At 48.5% G+C, this 23291-nt stretch overlaps 1 protein-coding gene across 2 annotated transcripts in view; it reads left to right on the top strand.

Moving 5' to 3' along the window:
• The first annotated feature begins 3035 nt into the window (after positions 1-3035).
• Positions 3036-23291, top strand: part of LOC144799087 (spindlin-W-like) — an 85701-nt gene continuing 65445 nt past the window's right edge. For both annotated transcript variants that reach the window (XM_078670274.1, XM_078670272.1), the window contains exons 1-2: positions 3036-3147; positions 7583-7624. In XM_078670274.1, coding sequence (XP_078526400.1) covers positions 7605-7624 — 20 coding nt within the window. In that variant the 5' untranslated portion in view covers positions 3036-3147; positions 7583-7604. The remainder of the gene's footprint in view (positions 3148-7582; positions 7625-23291) is intronic.

Below are 23291 nucleotides of genomic sequence, written 5' to 3'. Positions count from 1 at the left end.
TGCTCTCGTCGAGAGTTCGTTGAGGGTGGTGTCCGGGGGGGCCACAGTGGGTCGATGGAGGGCCGATGTCGTCCAGGGCCTGCCATGCGGGAGGGGTAGGACCACGCCACGAGGCCGGGTCCAACAGTGGTTCTATAATGGGGCTGGTACTATAAAAGGTAATGGACGGACCAGTGTACCCAGCAGGCACCAGACTCATGAGAGCACTTTTAAAATAACAGCAAAACATGGAAATATTAGGAAACATGAAACGTAAGCTAGGATTGCAAAAATCCAGTAACTGTGTTTTTTCAGCATCTACAAATAACCGCATTCTATGTGTAACCCCCCTCCCCCACACACGCACACAAAAACACAGTACACAGTCAAAAAGAAAAGGAAGCGATGAAAGTAATGATGGGAAAAGCTGAATTATAAACTTGTTTCCTTAAAAATAAAATAAATAAATAAATAATAAACCAGAGTATTGCCAGACTCTGTCCTAAATCGAGGGCACATGCTTAAATTGAGAAGATATTGTTAACTCCTCACTTTAAAAACAGGGGAGCTTTTGAATGTTTTCATCTAACAGTGCAGATGTGGAGTACACGTGTACGGGCTGCCAACCAACTTTGCAGACTGCACCACGGACTCGGGTGACCGACACACCCTTTCAAGGACAGCTTTCACAGAAAACTCCGAGATGCAAAACATTGTGCTGCATTAAAGTAAAGAAAAAACACGAAAGGCCTTCAGCAGAGACAAAAATCAATCTATTTAGGAGACAACGTGTTAGGATTAGATGCAATGTTGTATCAACAAAATTTAATGACGTGCCCGACCATCACAAGCAACTGAACAAGTGATAGATGTTTGTACAACGATGTTAGTTTCCAATGTGGTGGGTCGGCTTGGGGGTCCCAATACTAAAACAAGCACCGCTCCGGTGAGCCTGGCATACTGGAAGGGGAGTGGCCACGTAAAGAGAGAGGGGGAGCAGGAGGTGAGCCCGCGAGTGGTGTGCGGGCTTGGGAGAGCAGTCTTCACTTTTCAAGCACTGCACTCATGCTTGTGGCGCGCAGCTGCTTGCTCCCGCATGAGTGCAGTGCTTGAAAAGTGAAGACCGATGGCAAAAGGCCCTCCTATGCAATGTATGCGCGCTGCGTAGACGAGAGCTAAAAATGGCAGAAGCCCGGTATTACGGTAGTGAGACGTATGATTTTGACATGGAGGAAGAACATCTCCTCTTTGAAAAAAAACTTTTGGGGGCTTTGAACGTCTGTCGGTCAGTAGAGCCCTTGTAGCAGCCCTCCAACCATTCACACGAGGTATGCTGTCAGCTCCCCCCTTCTGTTCCCGTCCCATGACGATGGCTTCTCCCACTCATGTGACTGACCCCACATGGCTGCTATGGCCTGCATCTCCAAATCCTTGCCCTCCGACCACGTGTACTGAATGCTTGCCATGTCAACACCGGTTGTGGCAAACACCTCTCCTTCCCAAGATGCTGACTCAGACTAGTCCCTTTCCTCTCCCTCACACACCGACTCTTCCTCCCTTCCTACCTACACCTCCCCCTGCCCCCAAATCCCCTGGACTCCGATCCAGTCTCAATAATTCACCCCCTCTCCTCTGACTGGGCTCCCCTTTCCCTTGTGGCGGATTACTTCCATGACCAAAGGTTATGATAAGGAAGGAAGTGCTGAACTGTGTGTGCTCCCAATATCCCAGATAGAGTGACAGAGACCCCGGAATTAGATCCCAAAGTAGCGACCTTCCTCAAACTCTCATCGAAGAACCCCATGAAAGGGAGCGATAGAATTTGGAAGGCTTGTGTCTGGAAAGGAATCAGCCTGTCAAATGGATAGAGTTGGGCCTCAGCTCACAGAGAAGATGGAGTTTTATGCAGCCCAGCACAAATTTGTATTTATATTTTTTCTTGTACCTTCCTCACCCTTGCGTAGTGTGTTGGATGTTGTGTTTGTGTAACCTTCCGTTTAAGTCTCCTATTTGTAATGTTCTATTGTGTAACACTTTTCTCTTGTAACGTAACTGGTTCTATTGTACAGCGCTCTGACACCTTCGGGTAATGTCCGTGCTTTATAAAAATGCACTAAATAAATAAACCCAGCTGTCTGCGGGGACCTGTGGAAGTCTCCTGAGCAAGCACAACGCTTTGGAGTGAGAGCATTGGCAATCCAATAAAACTGTCACCCATTTATTTATTTATTTAATGTGATTTTTTATATAGCGCAAACATTACCCGAAGGTGTCAGAGCGCTTTACATAAGAACCAATTGCGATACATAAGGACTTAGGATTACATGAGTTACAAAAAGATACAAACGGAAAAAATTGCAAATCTACAAGTTGTAAAGTCACACAAGGAAGAGGTAGAAACAGAAAAAAATTGCAAATGTACAAGTTGTCGAGTCACACAAGGAGGAGATACAAACAAAAAATGTAAATAAATTGCAAATGTACAAGATGTAAAGTTACACAAGGAAGAGATACAAACAAAGAAAAATTGCAAATGTACAAATAGTAAAGTCACTCAAGGAAGAGATACAAATGGATAAACTCTAAGAGTCACATAGGAATGGTAGAGAGTACAAAGGTCTACTACATATACTAGTGGTTAGAGTTATCTGTATATATATATATATATATATATATATATATATATATATATATATATATATATATATATATATATATATATATATATATATATATATATATATATATATATATATATATATATATATATATATATATATATATATATATATATATATATATATAAAGGTTTGTTTTCCCATGCGGAACAGCAGCCCCCCCCCACACATCTACTCAGACACTGTAGCCCCTGCTGAATGATACAGCTCAGAAGCAGGCGGTCCACGTCCAGCTGGACCACCACTTCCGGAGCATCCGGCGTCCTCTTCCGGGTCAGGGGCGCGCACGGCTTCTTCTAGCGCCAAGAGTGTCTTGCTCGTGGGCGGACTCTTTCTCTAACCAATCACCGCGTCCGTGGCACAGGAAGCCGCCAGGCCCCGCCCAGTCCTTTCGCTTCGCCTGTCAATCCGTTTAACCCGGCTTCCTGATTGGATGGTTCGCTGGCGGCGGTTGGCGGCCTCGGTGCACCGGAGCCGGTGGGAGCAGAAGGTGGGAGCTGGTGGGGGTGGGGGTCGGTTGTCGCCTGGGGTTTTTTTGGCAGTGTTGAGTGGGAGGTCTCCCCCCGAGGGGTAGCAGGGGCGGACAGGAGGGGGGTGAGCCCCCGCACCCGTGGGAGGGGCCAGCGGCGTCACGGATGTAAACAACGCGGCAGGTGTCAGGGCCCCAGGCAGGGGCCTGCGGGGGTGGGGGCCCGTCACCTCACTGACCCCAAAACCGGCCACTCTGCCTATTAAATGTGTCCCAGGGTGCCCGGGGGCTCGAGCTGGAACCCTGGCTGAGCTGGAGGGCTGGACCCTGTGCAGCCAGAGGGCCCTCCATGGAGCTGGTGCCTGCACCCCTGCCCTGACCCCTGTGCAGCCAGAGGGCCCTCGGTGGAGCTGGTGCCTGCACCCCTGCCCTGACCCCTGTGCAGCCAGAGGGCCCTCGGTGGAGCTGGTGCCTGCACCCCTGCCCTGACCCCTGTGCAGCCAGAGGGCCCTCGGTGGAGCTGGTGCCTGCACCCCTGCCCTGACCCCTGTGCAGCCAGAGGGCCCTCGGTGGAGCTGGTGCCTGCACCCCTGCCCTGACCCCTGTGCAGCCAGAGGGCCCTCGGTGGAGCTGGTGCCTGCACCCCTGCCCTGACCCCTGTGCAGCCAGATGGCCCTCCATGGTGCTGGTGCCTGCACCCCTGCCCTGGACTCCCTAAAGTGTGCCCTGACCCCTGTGCAGCTGGAGGGCCCTCCATGGAGCTGGTGCCTGCACCCCTGCCCTGACCCCTGTGCAGCCAGAGAGCTCTCCATGGTGCTGGTGCCTGCACCCCTGCCCTGGACTCCTGTGCAGCCAGAGGGCCCTCGGTGGAGCTGGAGCCTGTACCCCTGCCCTGGACTCCCTCCAGTGTGCTCTGAGCTCCTGTGCAGCCAGAGGGCCCTCCATGGTGCTGGTGCCTGCACCCCTGCCCTGGACTCCCTCCAGTGTGCTCTGAGCTCCTGTGCAGCTAGAGGGCCCTCGGTGGAGCTGGTGCCTGCACCCCTGCCTTGGACTCCCTCCAGTGTGCTCTGAGCTCCTGTGCAGCCAGAGGGCCCTCCATGGTGCTGGTGCCTGCACCCCTGCCCTGGACTCCCTCCAGTGTGCTCTGAGCTCCTGTGCAGCTAGAGGGCCCTCGGTGGAGCTGGTGCCTGCACCCCTGCCTTGGACTCCCTCCAGTGTGCTCTGAGCTCCTGTGCAGCCAGAGGGCCCTCCATGGTGCTGGTGCCTGCACCCCTGCCCTGGACTCCCTCCAGTGTGCTCTGAGCTCCTGTGCAGCTAGAGGGCCCTCGGTGGAGCTGGTGCCTGCACCCCTGCCCTGGACTCCCTCCAGTGAGCCCTGAGCTCCTATAATTAATCATGTTACTGAACCTTCCAGAGGGGCGGCTGGGTCTGCACCTGGTACCACACAGTGGCACGGGTCACCACCCCTGCTTCACCTGGCAGGGTTAGAGGACTCTGTGCAATAACGCGTCCCCTGCAGGGATCTCCCAGCCGTGATCCCTGGACAGTCTGTTCATACAGTCTTCTGCCAAGGGCAAAAAATGAGTACCATTGAGTTGGGTGATCTGTTATTCCGCGCCAAGATGCCCTACCTGGTGAACATGCATGTACTTTACAAATACATGTATTGTGTTATGGGCTCGAGCCTCAGACAAACATAAGAAGGGTCAGGATCACCAATGCTTTTGGCAGTTTTAAGGTCTGCCACCTTTAGTGCCCTGCACTTGCAGCTGCAGGTTTATACCAGCAGTTAGGGGCTGCATTCTTAGGAATCTAATGGGCTGACTGTTGGCCTGTGTGTGAAATACTTGAGGTACCTTTGTTTCTGTTGAATGGGAATCGTGAAATGTTTTTAAAGTTTCAAGTTGGGAAATGTAGGCAGTTCATTCTGGCACACAGTTGTATGTGGTGCCTGTTTTCCCTTTGCGTCTCAATGAAGATGACTTAACACTATCAATGTCTCCTTTGTCGCCTTGAGAGCTGGCGACGAGGATGGGCCTCAAGCTCATGCGTAGAGGAAGAGGTGTGGCGCCGCGGCCAGGGTGACTGACGCTGGAATCTGGGGACCACGGTTCGATCCCCGGCTCCGGCGGCAGGTCAGCCCAGCACCATGTGACTCTGGGCAATAGCTCGCTTAATCTTCCCGACGGCCCCCCAGCGCCTAGAGACCCTTACGGGTGATTGTGCGCTTTACAAATGTGGACTTTACTTTACTTTATGCGTGTAATGCACAGTGTATTAGTTGTGTAGGAATGTCCAGTGCAAGGTAGAGTTGGTAAAGCAAGAAGTAAGAGAATGATGTGTTCTTGATAAGGTTACTTGGGTAATGTTAAGAAGTACTTTTTGGAATCTGACTAGTGATGAAATATTGAAAGAACCTTGGTTCTGAAGAATATCGCGTATGATAGTGTCGACAGGGCGGATCTGATTTCTCACATTGAATTAGAGCAGGGATGTTGAATTGGAGTAGGTTGTCTTATACAGCCTCAGTTTCTTCACAGAATTGCAATGGGGAGGAATAACATTATGCCAAATATGTTTTGTTTTGCGGTTATGTGTTTGTGGTGTGTGTCTCTGAAAAAGAAGGTTGTGCTATGACTTGCATATGTAAAGTTAGGTTGTCTTCGTTTTTGTTGGAGTAGAACATTGGAATGATGTGCTTCAAGTCTAAACTAGTGAGGACTAGGCAGTAGGAGTATGAACGAACACATGTTCATGCCTGTTTCCCTATACTTACAGCGCATATATGCCCAGCTACGGGTTATGGTTAACACGTTATAATAATTGAAAAAATGAATGTGGTGTCTGCTGTCGCCCCTGGGTTCTTGTGTGTGTTACTTGACTTAAGACTTACAATCTGTCGCTAGAGCCGTATTTAACACTGTCCCGCTTGATAAAGTCCAGTTTAAATGCCAACATCTTCGATTTTTTAAGTGTGGTATAACTCCCAAAAAGAGGCAAATTAATTAGGTGTCTCCTACAAACATCTGTTGTAAGACGTTTTGTGGACCGTGCGAACCCATTACTTTCAGTCTTAATTCAGAAATTTTTTGTATTGTTAAATTTGAAATTAATCTCAGGGTGATGCATCACTTGTTCCAATACCCATCGGTTTTTGTCACACCTCCACTTTAACCTCTTCATTAATGTTTATATACTCTTTCCTGGCATTGTTTTACTCCACTATTACTACTGTCCTGTTATTTATCTCCAGCTTTTTTGTTCATGTTCTCCCCCTGGAAGAATATGACAAGCGTCCACATGACCAAGTACCGAATGTATGACGTTACAACGCATGCTTTTACCACGCATGTCGTTACAACGCAGGTTTTACTACGCATACCTTTACAACGCATTACACTTGGGGGTGCTGGATAGTGAATAGTTTAATTTACCATTCCAACTCCAGTCCCCGTGGATAGTAGGGAAGGTGTTGGATAGTAAATTAAACTTATTCCCTATCCTAGAGCGCCCCCCAGTGTAATGCGTTGTAATGGTATGCGTAGTAAAACCTGCGTTGTAACAGCACTGCGTGGTAAAAGTTGCGTTGTAATGGTTGTAAACCCCCCGTACCTACCCTGGTGCTGCCCTCAGGGTAAACCTGAGTGACTGCCCGAATACAGCTACCAATCTGAAAAGAAATTCCTTGGAAGATTGACAACCTGCACATCTCTTAGTCACTCCAGTAAAATTACAGCTATAACTGTGTTTCATTTTTAGGAACCTGGTGGATGAATTTTAAGGGTTGATATGGTTGTTAGTTGCGATCTAGGTAGGTGTAAATGAAACACTGGTGAGAGGGTGAAGTGGTGCAGACTGGGCTATAAAATATTTACCGGTAAAGATGGCAGAGGAGACAAAAAATGATGACGTTGGGATTGTGGAGATTGAGTAGGTGGGATAGAAACTGGAAATTGAGGTTGTTGAAAGTGTGGCAGTGTCAGTGGTTTAAAAAGACCCAAAGACAGATCGACTAGAATATAACATATTTTGAAAAAGTGCTAGGAGAAGAAGGCATGAATATTGTATGAAATGTGTCCGGCAAAGCAGATGTCGCAAAGGCAGGGAGTTGCGGTGTGCGCTTCATGTACTGTGAAATGACGAGCCCCAATAAACTGGCAAAGCTATCAGGGGAGCGTATCTTTGTTATGGCTGGTTCCTTATGCATCCTGAGGATTAAACACCCCTTTCAGCACGTATTCTGCTCTTCTGCCTACCTCTGTAGTGAAGCTGTTTCTTTAAGTGATGCGTTCTGCTCTAGCAGCAGATTATGCGCTACAAACGGTATAAAATATTAGCTCAATTTCAATGAAATACCTTCTTTATTGAACCAGTTTCAGTGACCCATTACATTTTGGGAATCTCCAATACATAATATAAATGAAGATACAACATTAAACTTTTGTTTTTCTTCTAGAGAGAAGTTCCTCAAGTTGGACATGGCCCCAACAAAGTTAAGGTATGTTATAGAAGAATCTACTTGTATGTAACATTTTTATGGCATTTTTAATGTTATCATGTTTGATGTAACTTTCCGATGTTGGGAGGAGGACCTGTCAAGCAGTGGTCAATCTGTTTACCCCTGAAAAAAATTGGTGGGGGGACGCAGGAAGGGCACACCACCTAGTCTTCGACTTTTAACAGCAACAGATTGTTTATATTAAGGTGATCTGAATTCAGCAAAGGAGACATTAAATCATAAATACAATTCAGTGAGAAATTCCAGTATTTTGAAAGTGTTTCATCAACATTGTCTCATTTTGTTGATCAATTTTACTACCCCGGATATATTTCATACCTTAAAATGTGTTGTTTAAGAATTCTTTCACACCAGATTGTTTACATTTGGCATGCTTTTAAAAGAATAGTGATTCTTTCAAACTTCTTTTTCCTTTCAGAAATACTGACTGTTAATTCCATTTTTGCTAGACATATTAGAATATTCCAACAAGTTGTGTTGGAATATTCAACAAAAACAATAAGGTCTGTACAATTTGAGACTTAACATAATAACATTGCTGATTTATTTTTATTTTTTAGCTTTGTTTAATTTCAGATGTGGATGGATATTTTGTTCTCTAAACTTTGTATTTCTTTTTTAACTGTATTCTTGTGCCGATCAAATCACTCCATATAGAAGAGATCAATGAGGGCACGTTTAAGAAAGAGGTGAGGTAAAAAACAGGGGACGCTAGCCTCCACCTCCTCCTCCCCCTCCCCCTCCCAAAATATAAGAGACCAATGAATCTCGAAAAGGCCTGGACTTCCAGTGCAGACCAGAGTAGTCTTATATGGAGCTTCTCTGTTGAGTGCTTGCGGATAAGGATTGTCGATGTTCGCTCTTCTATGGCCTTTAGAATCCTTTCTGCTACAGTTCAGTGAGTGCTTCTCATTATTGGAATAAAAGAAATAGTGAATCCCCTTAATAAATGCCAAGAGAATCTGGATTTCATTAAAGACACGGAGGTTAACATTATGCATGATTCCTTTAATGCCAACTCCACACCGCCCCTTTTAACTATTACATCACAAACAAAATTGTTCTAAAACAGAATACAGCAAGACCCTAATAGACATGCCCACAGTGTAATCTGCCTCTTTCAAATACGGTCTAAAATTTTCCATTATGAATTATGAAAAGTCCTAAAGCTATATGGTACAACAGGAAATGAAGAAACTCCTTAAACAACAAAGAACTTGCGTTGTAGAACCAAGGAAAGAAGGCACTCAGTTCATAGAGGTTTCCAGGTGATGGAGACACGAACTACTGGAAATTATCTGAAAATGAAGAGGAATATTAGAACATTCTCTATAGGTGTAAGCCATTCTAAATAAATAGCACATAAACTAATACTATGTATATAACAATCTTGAAATATAACAAAAAAATATTAACCTCTTTTTAGTTTTGTATTGTTTGGTTTTCTTTTTCTTTTTTGATTATTATTTATATCATTATCCAAACCCTTCAACCAACTCCAGAGATGGGAGGGTGGGATAATGTTAACCTCTGTGTCTTTAATGAAATCCAGATTCTCTTGGCATCCGACATGTGCTCGATCTTGTTTTGCGAAGGTATTAGAGTTTGACCAGTCAGCAGTCCTAAAGATATCCTCTAGTCTTCCACCTTTCCAGAACGTTTGGCTAACCATAGCTCCTCTTATAGAGTGTGCTTGAAGCTTCTTAAGGTCAACACCTGCCAAATTCATAGTCCATTTAACACACCTTGCTATTGATGCAGACGTTATAGCCTTGAAAGGTTTAACAAATGAGATGAGTGGTTGCTCAACACCATCAGAACGATGCTTGCTCAATCTTGAATTATATTCTTTCATGCATTCTTCTTTGCAGAACTTTTGCAAGACTCAAACCTAGGGTAAATCATTTTTCTGACATAGTCTTAGTCCTTCTAATAATTTCAGATCTCACTCCAGAGACATTTTAAACCCTGTTGCTTACCTCTAAAGCTTTAGCATCCGATACACAACAACAAGAAATGAAAACGAGAAGAGAAGCTAGCTACATAGAAAGTTTCTTCCGATCTAAATATCTGTTACTAGGCCGTTCTGTGAAAAGATCCAGGACTATTTTAACGTCCCAAACAGTCTCGTATCTAGATCAGTGGGTTCTCCTTAACCTAATGCTCTTAAGAATTCTACATACTATGGCATTTTCCCCAATGCTTCTATCATTTGTTAATGCGAGTCCTGCGGAGATTGCAGAACCGTAACAATTAAGTGACCTATAACTAAGGTCCCTATCAAACTGTTCTACAAAGATGTTAGCCACTTCAATTATAGGAACTTCCACAGAATCCAAGTCCCTCTCCAAGCACCAGCGTACCCATGTTTTCCATATTCCATTGTATCTATAGTGGGTACCTGGAGCACAGGATTCCTCAAGGAGTTCCTCAGCCCTTCCTGATAGACATGACATATGACTAGATTTCCTGACACTTTCCGGGCAAGAAGGTTCAACATTCCAGTCTAAACCAGAGGGTGTTCTCTTCAATCTACATCCCCTAAATGGCCTTCCTCTGCCTGAAGAAGCAAGCGAATATCGCAGGCCAGTTCCAAGGTCGTTGGAAACCAAGCCTGGGACGGCCATAAGGCAGTTACTAGTACAAGGGAATATTGCTCCTGTCTGACCTTCTGGAGAATTCTCCGTATCCTTGCAAAGGGAGGAAAGGTGTACGCTCTGGATCCCTTTTGAGGTTGAAGGAATGCATTTTCTGCCGGAGGACCTGGGTCTGGTATCCAGCTGAAATACTTCGGTTGAAATGTCAACCTGCTTGCAAAGAGATCCACCTCCAAAGGACCCCATAAGTGACAGAGACGTCTGAAGCGGCTCTCGTTCAGCTTCCATTTGCTGTGGTCTTTCAAGAACCTCGCGTTCCAATCTGCTGCGATATTGTTTTTACTCTGTAAGTACTCTGCTCTCAAGCTTTTCTTGTGTTCTAAACAGAAAATCCAAATTCTTTTGGCCAAATCCGACAAGACTGAGAATTTAGTACCCCCTAGCCGATTTATGTTTACCACTGCAGGCACATTGTCCATTTTTAACATGACAATTCTGCCCTGCAGCGAGTGTTTGAAGCTCATTAGAGCATAGAGACCTGCTGTCAACTCCAGATAATTTATGTTGTGGGATTCTAGTATATATTCTGGGGAACTCCCAAAGATTGCCCTGCCATTCCAGGTATCCATGTTCTCCAACCACCAGTCCAATTCAATTCTGGCGTCTTGATCTAAGATCACCCTGTCCCCATACAATGATCCTTCGCTTAGAGCGCTCGCTTTCACCCTCTGTAGAGCTCGATAATGTAATGGCCCGGGAAATAGGGCTTGAATAGAAGAGGAAAGGAGACCAAGGAGTCTGGCTAGCTGTCTCTAGTCTCAACACAAATCTTATCTCCTTTCGAATCTTGGTAATTTTCTTCTCTGGCAAAAGAAGAAGGGTCTTAATTGTGTCTATCGTAAAACCCACAACTTCTAGGGCCCTGGAAGGAACCAGAATAGACTTCTCCTTGTTTATTATGAAACACAAACTCTCTAGAAGTTTACCACCAATTCCAGATCCTTTAAAACCTAAGATTGATAATGGGACATCATGAGGATATTGTCTAGGTAAACAACCTTATCCTCCACTCTCTCAGAAAGGAATCGCCCACTCATTACGTTGGTGAAACACCAAGGATCTGAGGATAGGCCTAACGGAAGTACCTGAAACTGAATAAGGCTGTGATTCCATGTGAACTGGAGGTAACCTTGAGACTCCATGGATATGGTGAAGTAGGCATCCTTCAGGTCCAACTTCACGACCCAGTCTTTCTCTAGTAGAATGTCTCTCAAGATATGGATTTCCTCCATCTTGAGATGTCTATAGACTAGAAATCTGTTCAGGTGCCTGAGATTTATAACTGGTCTCCATCCTTTCTCTTTTTTCTCCACAAGGATGAGTGACATTCCCAAGGAACCTCTACGATTACACCTTTTTGTATCATAGAGACCACCTCTTCTACCACCTTTTGTTGCTCTAAGGTAAGTTTCAATACTCTTGGGAGAGAGGATTGGACCGGGATCTCTGTGAAATCTATTTTGAAGTTTCCATGACCCAAGGGTCTTGTGTAATTCATTTCCAAAGGTGGGAAACGAACGTGAGTCGAGCTCTCCTCCACATTTACTGGGGAAAATAAATATGTGAAGTGTTTGTACTCACTCTGAAAATTGGATCCTTGTCCTCAGGATCTGAAGTTTCTGGTATGAGTGGTTCCTCCTCGTTGGGGGTACAAGGACTGTGAAGTACCTGGCTGGTAATCTCTACCGAAACCTCTTTGTCTGAGGTTGGGCCTTTGAGGATCTCGGCCGGTGGAAAGACTCTTTCTTCCGGCCCGACCAAAATCAATAGGATTAAAAACCCTTCTCATATTTGTCTGTGCTTTGTCCAAGGCCATGAATGTAACCAGAAATGTTCCTATTGTTTAATCATATCCTCTCTGAACAGGAGGCCTTTGGGGATTTCAGAGGGTTCTTTATCCGCCATGGCTCTAAATTTGGGTTGAATATTGCTTAGGACATCCCTACGCCGTTCGGCCTTCACCCCTACATTGCCATTTACTAGGTGGATCAAATCTCTCTGGCGTCAGCTCCTAAGTAGATTAATATCTACTGAGGTCACATTAATATGGGCTTCCTCTGCCAAGCTGTTTATTCTAGCTAGGGAGCTCAGGATGTTATAAAGGCGATCTTGGCAGGACTTACGGGTTCTTTCCATGCCTTTTCTGGGGTCTCTCCCCAGCTTGACTAAAAAGGTGATAAGTTCAGGATCCCGGTTCGGTGTTAGGCAAACTTTCTCTTGGATCACTGGTCTAGAGCACTCGGCTCTCAAGATGTTTTGTGCTTTTTTTTCTAGGGGATTTCTTATCCACCGTCTAAATTTCCCAGCGTGATCTTTTTTTTTTTTTCCCAAAACTTTATTTGTGATCGTACATTCAGGGCAAAAGCATACAGTGTTAAGTATTGAGCATTTACTACATCACGATTTTTCAATTTACTCCCATTCAGTACAAAAGGACCGTTTTAATTTAACTAGGTCGTATATTTACAGATGAATGCACAGTATCGGGGTCATCCGTTATTGACGGGACATATCCCTTACCCACCCCTTCCCTCCCCAACAATCCCTCCCCCACCCTCCAATCCCAGGTGTTGATACTCTCTCAATAGTTCAGTCTCCGCTCCACGGTGATGACCACTCTCATTCCAGAATAATCGATAAAAAACCCTACATAAACACTTCCGTTCCATCTCAGCGTCTGTTATACTCAGCCTTCTTCACTCAGTGTATAATGTGCTGTCATTCGCTTTGGGACAGCGGCTGGTCTAATCTGTCTAACTCCATTATCATAACCTCCCAATCCATTGCCATGGGAATTTTCCGCCTCCCACCCTCCTCTTTTCTAAGGGCAATGCATTCTGTTCGGCACCACCTCACTACCCCTGTCCGCCGTGTCTCTACCCTAGGCGCTCTCGGGGATTTCCATCTCATCGTAATCGTCCTAATCGCCAAGAGGAGGACAAGATCTACAAATCTTAGTTTGGTTTTTAACGGCTTGGGACGTGGGCGAGCTCCCACTAAACAATATAAGGCGCTCTCCCTTACCCGTATCTGTGAAATCTCTCCTATTGTCTGGCATACCTCCCTCCAATAGTTGCCCAACTGTGGGCATGTCCAAAGCATATGTAGGAGGCCCACCTCATCCACCCTGCATCGTGGGCAGTGATGGGGGGCGTCCGGAAGCATCCGGTGAATTCTCTCCGGGGTGAGATATGCCCTATGAAATACCATGGTTTGGATGAATTTAAATTTCACATTTCAGGAGACCCTTTTTGGGTGTTCCAGGATCACCCGCCAAGTAGCATCTGTAATTTCCTCCCCAGTATCCTGCGACCAAATCTCTCGTAATGTGGTATGGGACAGTGCCGCATGCGTTCTAATCCCTGTATTCAGCCAGCGTACCAAGTGACCCCCTGTCCCCATGTAGTGTATCAGGTGCACTAGCTTATGTTGCTGTGGTTTATTGCGTTGTGGCGCCCAAGTCGTCCTGATATAGTGAGATACCGTGGCATGCAATAGATAATGTCTGTCCGAGGTCCCATTCACCTGCACAAAGGTGCGAGGATCAAGCAGTGAGTCATCTCCAAAGAAACTGCCTATCTCCTCAACTCCACTCTCCGTCCAGTGTCGTAGGGTATTTTTCGTGAGTTTTCCCTGCGGTGTTGGGATGCCCAATAAGGGGATATTACCTGCATATGGTATTGCCGACGACATGTAAGCTAGCGCCTTCTTCCAACAGAGAAGGGCAGTGCGAAGCAGAGGGTGGCACAACCCTGGTATCTTACTTTTGGGTAGCAATAGAATATGTAAGTCGCCCCGTTCCAACTGTTCCGTCGTCCAGCCGATCTCGTGAAGGTTCCTTCCAGCCAGCCAACAAGACAACCATTGGAGTTGACTAGCGTAATAATACCCTTGAAAGTCAGGGACACCTAGGCCCCCTAGTGTAGTACCAAGCTGTAGTTTGCGCAGACTAATCCGTCTACCCGACCCCCATATAAGAGTGGTCAGTAAGGTGTTTATTGTAGTGAAAATTCGGTGCGGGAGACATATGGGCAGATTCACGAAGTGGTACAGCAAGCGAGGTAGCATCACCATCTTGGCTATTGCAATGCGGCCCATGACTGACAGAGGCAGCGAGGTCCAAAAGCCGATACTGCCACGGAGGCCAGCAATGGCCCTGGAGAGATTGCCGTCTAACTGGTCCTCCGTTTTTCTGTATATACGGATCCCCAGGTATTTAAAACTGGACTGAGCTACTGGGATCATGTAGGCGCCAAAGGGTATAGAAGGCGGATGGGGTGCGTCCCAGAAGTAGAATCCCACTGACTTTTCTGGGTTTATCGCCAAGCCCGACACCACTGCAAACTTACGGAAGATGTCGTATAATTGCGTATGATCAGTCTCCAGGTCCCAGAGATACAATAACATATCATCCGCATATATAGAGAGTATATGGGAGGACCCTGCCATTGGAATGCCTAGTCCGATCGCGCACTTACGAAGAGCAATGGCCAGTGGTTCGAGCGCCAGAACAAACAGCATCGGGGACAGAGGGCATCCCTGTCTGGTGCCTCGATAGACTGGGTATTCGGCCGATACATAGCGCCCCGTTCTCGCCCGAACTATGGGATCGGTATACAGCAGCCTGATCCATTGCAGTAGAGGAGCCGAGAAGCCAAAGCGTCGCAAGGCCTCAAACATAAAGGGCCAAGAAAGTGAATCAAACACTTGTTTGAGATCTAACGCAATGCATCCTGCCTGTTTTAGTTCTGTCGGTGATGCCGCCATTAGTGCATGCAGGCGTCTCGTGTTTAGGGAGGTACTATGCCCAGGAAGGAATCCACACTGATCTTGGTGTATGAGTGCAGTCATATGAGGTTGAATATGCAGGGCAATACCTTTGCTCAATATTTTAGACTCAGTTGACAGCATGGAGAGGGGCCTTAGTTTGCCAACTCCAAGACATCCCAACCCGGTTTAGGTATGAGGTCACCAATGCCTGCATTGTTAATTGTGGCAGATGGCCCTCTTCGAAAGCTATCCTATACACCTTTTCTAGGATCGGTACTAGAGTGTTGGCAAAAGTGGAATAGAACTCTACTGGGAGCCCGTCCATGCCTTGTGTCTTGTTTCTATTTAGGTGTTTTATCGCTGCACATATCTCATGTTGAGTTATAGGCCCCTCAATCGACTTCTGCACGTCTGCTGGTAAGAGTGGGAAGGGGAGATCCCCCATGAAATCAGTTATTTGTGTGGGGTCTTCCGTCTCAGTCTGAGCGTACAGTGCGTTTAGGTGATCGTGAAACGCTAGGTTAATGCCAGATTGAGTACTCACCAGGGTGTCCACCTGGTTATGGACCTGGGTAATGATCGGGGTTTCGGGCCTATCCCGAAGAACCAAGCGGGCTAGCAGCGCCCCAGAGCGATCTGCCTCGGTGTGCTGCCTCTGCAGATAAGCCTTATGATCTAGGATACGCAGTGATTCCAGCGTCTCTGCATGCAATATGTGTTGTTCTTGTAGGGTCTTTTTTTTTGTCTGGGTCTTCTACTGCTTCCCGTTCAAGCACCGTTAATCGGGCCTCCACCTCACATAACTTCCGGTGTACCTCCTGTCTAGCCCCTACCAACTTCCCTATCGCAGCTCCATGTATTACCACCTTCATCCCAAACCACCAAGTTGGAGAAGGCGGATCCCGAGTTAGCATCCCAATAATGTGTCAGGGCGTCCAAGAGGGTTGCTCTAAACGGTCCATCTTCTAAGTGTTGTGGGTAGAGTCTCCATGTAGGTATGGGAGTCGGGACTCTGCCCCAGGGAATAGTGCACCTTAGGGGCCTGTGGTCCGAGAAAGTTTTTGCTAGATATTCCGGGGCACCTATCATTGTAACCAGTGTGTGGGAGCATAGGAATCTATCAATGCGCGTGTGTAGGTCGTGTACTGGGGAGTAGAAGGAATATTCTTTGTGCGTGGGGTGTAACATTCGCCAGACATCACGCAGTCCCCAGCCCTCCGCCCATGTTTTAAAAATGCCAGACCGCTTCGCAGCGCCAGATGCCTGTAGGGGTGGGTGTGACCTATCCATGTCTAGATCCAGCACAGTGTTCCAGTCCCCTCCGAGTACCCAGGGTATATCGGCCCAAGCAGAGAGTGCCCGTCCTACCTTCTGTAGGAACGATTCTTGGTCATAATTCAGGGCGTATATGCTGCCCAGGACAATCAGTTTGCCGTCCAGGGTGCCTTTAATTAGAATGTACCTACCCATGTCATCCACTTTCCGTTCTATTTCTACAAAAGGTGTCCCGTGTCTTACCCATATAGTGGCCCCTCTGGAAAAGGCAGAATATGACGTGGAGTATATAGTCCCTCTCCACTTCTTCCTCCACTTATGTGCCTCGGATGCCATGAGGTGTGATTCCTGCAGAGAAGCAATTTGTGTCAGTTGTCTAAGAAGGAAGGAGTGGACTCTGTGTCTTTTCTGTACTGCCCCCAGCCCTCGCACATTCCAGGTAAGAACTTTGTATACTTCAGCCTGGTCAGCCATAATCATCTATTGGTGGAACTAAGTCTGTCAGTGGTCGTGGGTTAGGAGCACTGGAGAGCAGAACCCAGGAGAGTACACCTCTGAATACATTTAATTTAAGCAAATCTAACTCGGCGCAGCAACAGAACATAGCTGGGCCCAACATTAACAAGCGAAACATAAAAGTCCAAAGTCTTGTGCATTCGCCATTGGGGGGGGGGGGGCCTAGCACTCGCCTATCCATGTCGTTACCAACTCCGGGCTCCATCGGCTCAACGGCGGCCCGGCCGGGGTTCATAATACACATAGGAGAAGTTCAATGTAGTGTCCAAACGGCAGCTGTGGGGTTATCGGTAAACCTCCCTGGACACTGCCTATAGGTACCTTCTGCAATTTAGTTCTGGAGGCGTGGTATATACTGGATAAAGGGTCGTTGACATACTCCACAGTGACATCCCTCCACCCCATACATAATCTTTCTAGAATAAATAGGTAACAAATTGCAACAATAAAGGATACCGTACAGTGTCTGCAATGGAGGTTCTGGCACTAGTCACCATCTGCCGAGTCAATTGTCCATTAGTTCGTCCGCAGCTCTAGGTGTGATTGTGGGGGAAGAGCAGCACACTGTTCTCAGAGTCTGAGTGTATCGTGTTGTCTTCCGAATCTATGGTTATTTTCGCAGAGTCTTCCCTGAAGGTACCGGCGATCGAAAGGGCCATCAGTTGTTCTTTCATCTGATGTTCCCGCGATGGCCTTCGTCGGGTACTCTCCTTCGCGGATCCAGAAGATGGATGACGGTGACTTCTTGAACTCTCCTCGGGTGTTCCCGTGACCGCTCCCTGGGAGGCCTCCTGACTACCATCTAGTCCCATTACTTCCAGCCATTCTTCAGCGTCAGCAGGACTTTCGAAGTGAGATTTCCGTCCATGGATAACTTTCAGATGGGCTGGGAAGAGTAATGCGTATTTCAGCTGTGCGCCTCTCAGTTTCTTTTTTACTTCCAGATAAGAGGGCCGCTGTTTCTGTACCGTGTTACTGTAATCCGGATATAGTGATACCCTTTGATTCTCAAAGTGAATGATGGATTTCTCATGGACTTTCCGTAAAAGAACATCCCTGTCACGGTAACACAGTAATTGAGGATGCGGACTATGAGAGGGCGTGGGGGGCGACCCGGCTTGGGCAGTCTCGTCGGAATCCTGTGTGCTCTTTCCACGCAGAAGTGTGGGGAGAGTCTGTCCGTCGTTATATAGTCTCGGAACCACTGTTCCATGAGCTCCGCGGCCTGCGATCCCTCACATTTTTCCGGCAGGCCAATCACCCTCACATTATTACGTCGATTACGCCCTTCCGCGTCTTCCACCCTTTCCATCAGGGCGGTGACCTGGCCCTGCAGTTCCCGGATAGACGAATCGTGGTCCGCCATAGTGGGCGCAAGGTCCGCAAGTACTAATCCCTGGTCTTTGACTTTGTCTGATAACTTGCCGTGATCGGCCTTCAGGAGAGATAAGTTAGTTGTGAGGGCCCCCAATTGCTGCTCCATTGCGTGTCGTGAGTCCCGGATTTCCTGAAGAATGAGGTCCAGCTTATCCGGTTGATGGTTTCCTGGCGTCGTCTGGTCAGCAGGTCCTGCTCCTCTGCCGCCCGTACCATTCCCCATCTGTGGACAGGGTCCCGCCTGCTCTCCCTGGCCCTCCGCAGGCTTCGGACCCTTCCGCACCATACTGTCTCAATCCTGGGGTACTCGCCCCCCGAGTGTGTGCTCTGGCCGTGAGGACGTCTCAGCCTGGATGGCAGGTCGTTGTCCCTTCGCAGGGTTCTCCCGGGCGATGTCGTGCGGAGGGTGTGGGAGGACAGGGAGCCAAGAGGCAGGTGTGTCTGGCTCAGTTCAGGGTCACCTCCTTAGGGGTCCAAGCCGTCACGCCAGCAGTCTCCCGCTCTCACCGGGGCCACACCGGGTAGACTCCCACGTTAAAGTAGCGTGAGCCCTCCTCGGTCTCCAGGCCAAGTCAGCCCTGAGAGGTTAATGGGTTGCGGCTCCCCGCTGCAACCGTTGTGCTGGTCCTGTGTCCGAGGCTCTCGAGGATTCTACCAGGCCTCGTCGTGCAGTCCCCGTCTCGTCTACTCCTCCATCCCCCATTGCGGTTGGTCAGCAAATGAGGAGGGGGGAGGAGGAAGGGGGTAGGAGGGGGGCAGAAAGGAAATCGTTCGCACCAGGGGAGCTCCTCCGGAGCCCCGGGGCGTCCTCCGGATCTGCGCCCCCAAAATGGCGCCGCCGGTCGTCACCAGTGTCTTAAAGGCCGGAACGCGGCTCACCACGCACCGCTCTACGCCATCCGCACAGTACCTTTCCAGCTCCTCTCGTGTCCAGCGATGTCCGGGGGGGTCCAGGCGGCATCCGTAATCATCCACCGGGCTCAGGGTCCGCCTTTCGCAGTCCCGGAGTCGGCCGCCGAGCGGGTCTCTGGGTCTCAGCCCCGGCTCCCGGAGCGCTCCGTCACTTTACTCCCCGGTTTCAGGGGCCTTCCCCGCAGTTCTCGACGACCTTGATATCGGACCGTATCACCGCCCCTCCTCGCCCGTATCCAGGTCTCAGCTCCCCAGACCGGCTTCTCCCTCCAATCCTCCTAGTATCTGCTCATAGGTGGCGCCCACAGCTCCGTTTTCTCCGGATAAATCCCGGCTGGGCTCGGAGCTCTAGTAGGAGCCGTCCGCCATCATGGCTGTTCAGCCACGCCCCCCTCCCAACGTGATCTTGAGGCTAGCATTCGGTACTTCTTGGATGCTTGATGTTATGGGGAGGAAATAGCTCCTGACCAAGGGGACCCATTATTATCCCCTTAGAGCACGGATACTCATAGTATGGCCCGCGGGCCAACAGCAGCCCGGCAAGCCTTCCCTGGCGGCCCGCGGACCCTCCAAACATCGTACCCGTGTGTCAGCAAACACCTCTGCGGCAGCGAGACTCAAGAGACTCTGCTGCTCTGTGGAGGCGGGCAATTCCCGCCATAGTCAGAGTGGAGCTGCAGGGGACTAAGAGGTGAACAAAGCCTCATTAACATGTGAATGGTCTTTTAAAGACCTGTGAAGTGCTTGGTGGGGCTGTGTGTGTGTGTGTGCCTAGAAGCTGTCTCAGCCAGGGCACACACACACAGGCAGGGTGAGATGAAGAGGGTGACAGAGGGAGAGGGAGAAAGGGAGAGCCAGACAGAGGGAGAGCGAGGGAGGGAGACAGAGGGAGAGCGAGGGAGGGAGACAGAGGGAGAGTGAGGGAGAGGCAGACAGAGGGAGAGCACGGGAGAACGCAGAAGAGCAAGGAAGGGAGACAGAGGCCAAGGGAGAGCGAGGGAGGGAGACAGAGGGAGAGCGAGGGAGGCAGACAGAGGGAGAGCAAGTGGGAGGGAGGCAGAGCGAGGGAGGGAGAGAGCGAGGGAGGGAGTCAGAGGGAAGGAGGGAGAGGGAAGTAAAGAGAGAGGTAAACCGAGTGAGGGAGAGGTAAACAGAGTGAGGGAGAGGGAAACAGAGAGAGGGGGAAACAGAGGGAGACAGAGAGAGAGTGAGACAGTGAGTGAGACAGAGGGAGTGAGAGGGAGGGAGACAGAGAGACAGAGGGAGGGAGAGAGAGGGAGACCGAGAGAGAGACTGAAAAAGACGAGAGAGAGAGAGATGTGTATATGCCAGGTCTGGTGGCTCAGTGGACGACGGCGTCCGTTGCAGGGACCAGTGATCAACCTCATGGTACCAGTATTTTTGTTGCTCTAACCCCGCCCCCACCGGTGCGGCCCTCGGACACAAACCACACTGTAAATTTTGCCCCCGAGAGAAAGTTTGTGAGTACCCATGCCTTAGAGGATGACGGATATTCGACATTCCCCCTCTGTGAAGAGCCCTTCAGTGTCCATATCATACTGATCCAGGTCAAGGATGTATTCATCTAGTAATTCTTCTCTCTGAGGCCCTTTATCTTCCATGGCAGTATCGTCTGCTGTACTCTGAGCACTCAAGATGTGTGTGCCGCTTCGGAGACCTTTATGAGATGTCACATAGGACACCCCAGACTTTCGAGGTGCTTTGACCTCCATTATGCGTTGAGGTGCTTAGATCTCCAGTATGAATTGAGTTGCTTGAACCGCCCAGTAAGCTCATGGAAGCTGCCCCTTCAATGTTTTTTTTTAATTTAGCCTTTTTCCCACTTTCTGACCACAATCGGACGCTTCCACCTTTCGTAGTTTCAACTCGTAGCTGGTAATTACTTATAGTACTGTCTGATTACAATATCCAGGGGTTAGCAAGGCTAATAAAGCGTATTCACTGCACAAGCTCTTTCACTTATTACTATGCGTTAAGCCTTCACTCAAAATCATGAGTCCCATGAAGGGTTCCTTCAATCGGGTTTTTTTTTTACCTCGCAGAGCAACTGTCAAATGATCCATAAGACAGGTCCTCCAACGTGATCTCAACAGATGGCAGGAGAATTTGATACCCCCATATCGTCTCTATTTAGACAAAGCAGAGCTGCAGTTTTTTATGAAAAGGATACATTTTACAGCCTTTACTTCTGGTAGAAAATGTTTTTCACAAGTCTTTCATTTCCTCACTCAACCAGTTATACAAGATTTACTAGAAGATATTAAGACCTTCTGTTCCATGGGAGCTCGACACAGTACTCTTTAAATTAAAGTACCCTCGATTTGACCTAGTTCGTAAGGGTACCTTGCAAGACATTTTTGAAAACAGATTTCCTTATTGCGATCACTTTGGTCCCCAAGTAGTTGAGATTGGGCATTATTTTGTTTAGTTTTCTACAAAAGTAAAGTTTTGAGAACTTGTCTCAGTTTCCTCGCAAAGGTAGTGTTAGAATTCCAAACTAAACCAACTTTTTCCATTCCAACGTTTTATGTTTATTTTACAAATCCATTTTCTCTACCTTAGTGAGCTTTACATCCTCTAGGTGTTAAAAAGGTTTTGGCGTTTTCCTATATAAGACTAACAGCCTGATTCATCAACGGGACGTTTTGCGTGGCCCTAATAGCGATTAATAGCGACTCGCTATCAAGGACACGCAAAACGGTATTCATGATTAATTTAGAGAAAGTAAAGCGAATCGCACGCGGCCGCTAATACCGGTTGCGATTATCGAAAATCGCATAAAATACGCTATTACCGGCTACATCCGTGTCGGAATTGCGAATTCTCTAATAGCGAGTTCGTCAATAGCGGGACAGCAAATAGCGCGAGATCGGGAAAACGGGAAGTCGCATGTCGAGCACAGCGATGACATCACAACCAGGAAGCAGCCAGGGCCCACCCCCATTCACCACAGTGAGGCAGACCTCGAGTCAGCAACTGGGAGAGCTCCTGCAATTCTGTTTGGATACAACTCAGAAAGTACAGTGCAGCAATGTCTGAGGATGCAGTTCCTGGGCCCAGCAACACCACAGGGCGGAAGAGAAAGTTAAAATTCTCCGAGCAGGAGCTGGAGCATTTAATAGAAGGGGTGGTGGCCAACCACTCAAAACTGTTTGGGAAGGACTCTAGGAGGGTGGCAGAACAGGAAAAACTTAGGATCTGGCAGGGTATAGCGTCCACGGTGAACTCCGTGGGTGTGGCTGATAGGTCACTGGACGAACTCAAAAAACGCTGGTACGACCTCCAAGGTCGTGCCAAAGAGAGGGTGGCTGAGCGCCTTGGAGAGTCATCGGGCACTGGAGGGGGAGGACCTACAGTCCCTCCAAACACCCCCATGGAGGACCAAGTAGAGAACACCCTGGAGATAGAGGCGGTCATCGGAGTGACTCATCTGGACTCATCCCGCCCCACCCAAGACAACCAAGGTAAGTGGCATGCGACTGCGACCCTGTCCCCTATGAATGTCCATGACCAATTAGCCTCCCATATTGTTCCATAGTCATGCCATCGTTCCACATCAGGTAATGCCCTGAAGCATTGTGGGACATGTAGTGTGGCCACAATGTAGATGTACCACAATGCAGCCAGACAGGTTCCAAAGTACGCAAAGCCATAGCCAGTCAGGGAATGTCACCCAGTATGCATGTAGCAACTGCACTTGTGACAGAGACATGCAACTAATGAACGTCCACTTGCCCTCACAGGTGGTGCAGACAGCAGCGACAGCGAGAGGCTGCAAATAGATGAGGAGGCACAGGATGAGGAGGAGGTGCCGCCACATACACAGCCACCAGCCCCTGCCCCAGCAACTACTCCCGCAGCCAGGTCCACCACCAGTGTGCCTCCTGCGTCTGGCGCAGCAACTACTCCCGCAGCCAGGTCCACCACCAGTGTGCCTCCTGCGTCTGGCGCAGCAACTACTCCCGCAGCCAGGTCCACCACCAGTGTGCCTCCTGCGTCTGGCCCACCAACTACTCCCGCAGCCAGGTCCACCACCAGTGTGCCTCCTGCGTCTGGCCCAGCAACTACTCCCGCAGCCAGGTGTGCCTCCTGCGTCTGGCCCAGCAACTACTCCCGCA

This window comes from Lissotriton helveticus, chromosome 12 (assembly GCF_964261635.1).
Source record: "Lissotriton helveticus chromosome 12, aLisHel1.1, whole genome shotgun sequence".
NCBI lineage: Eukaryota > Metazoa > Chordata > Amphibia > Caudata > Salamandridae > Lissotriton > Lissotriton helveticus.
The sequence above is the reverse complement of the archived record's forward strand: the minus strand, read 5'-3'. Positions and strand labels throughout refer to the sequence as shown.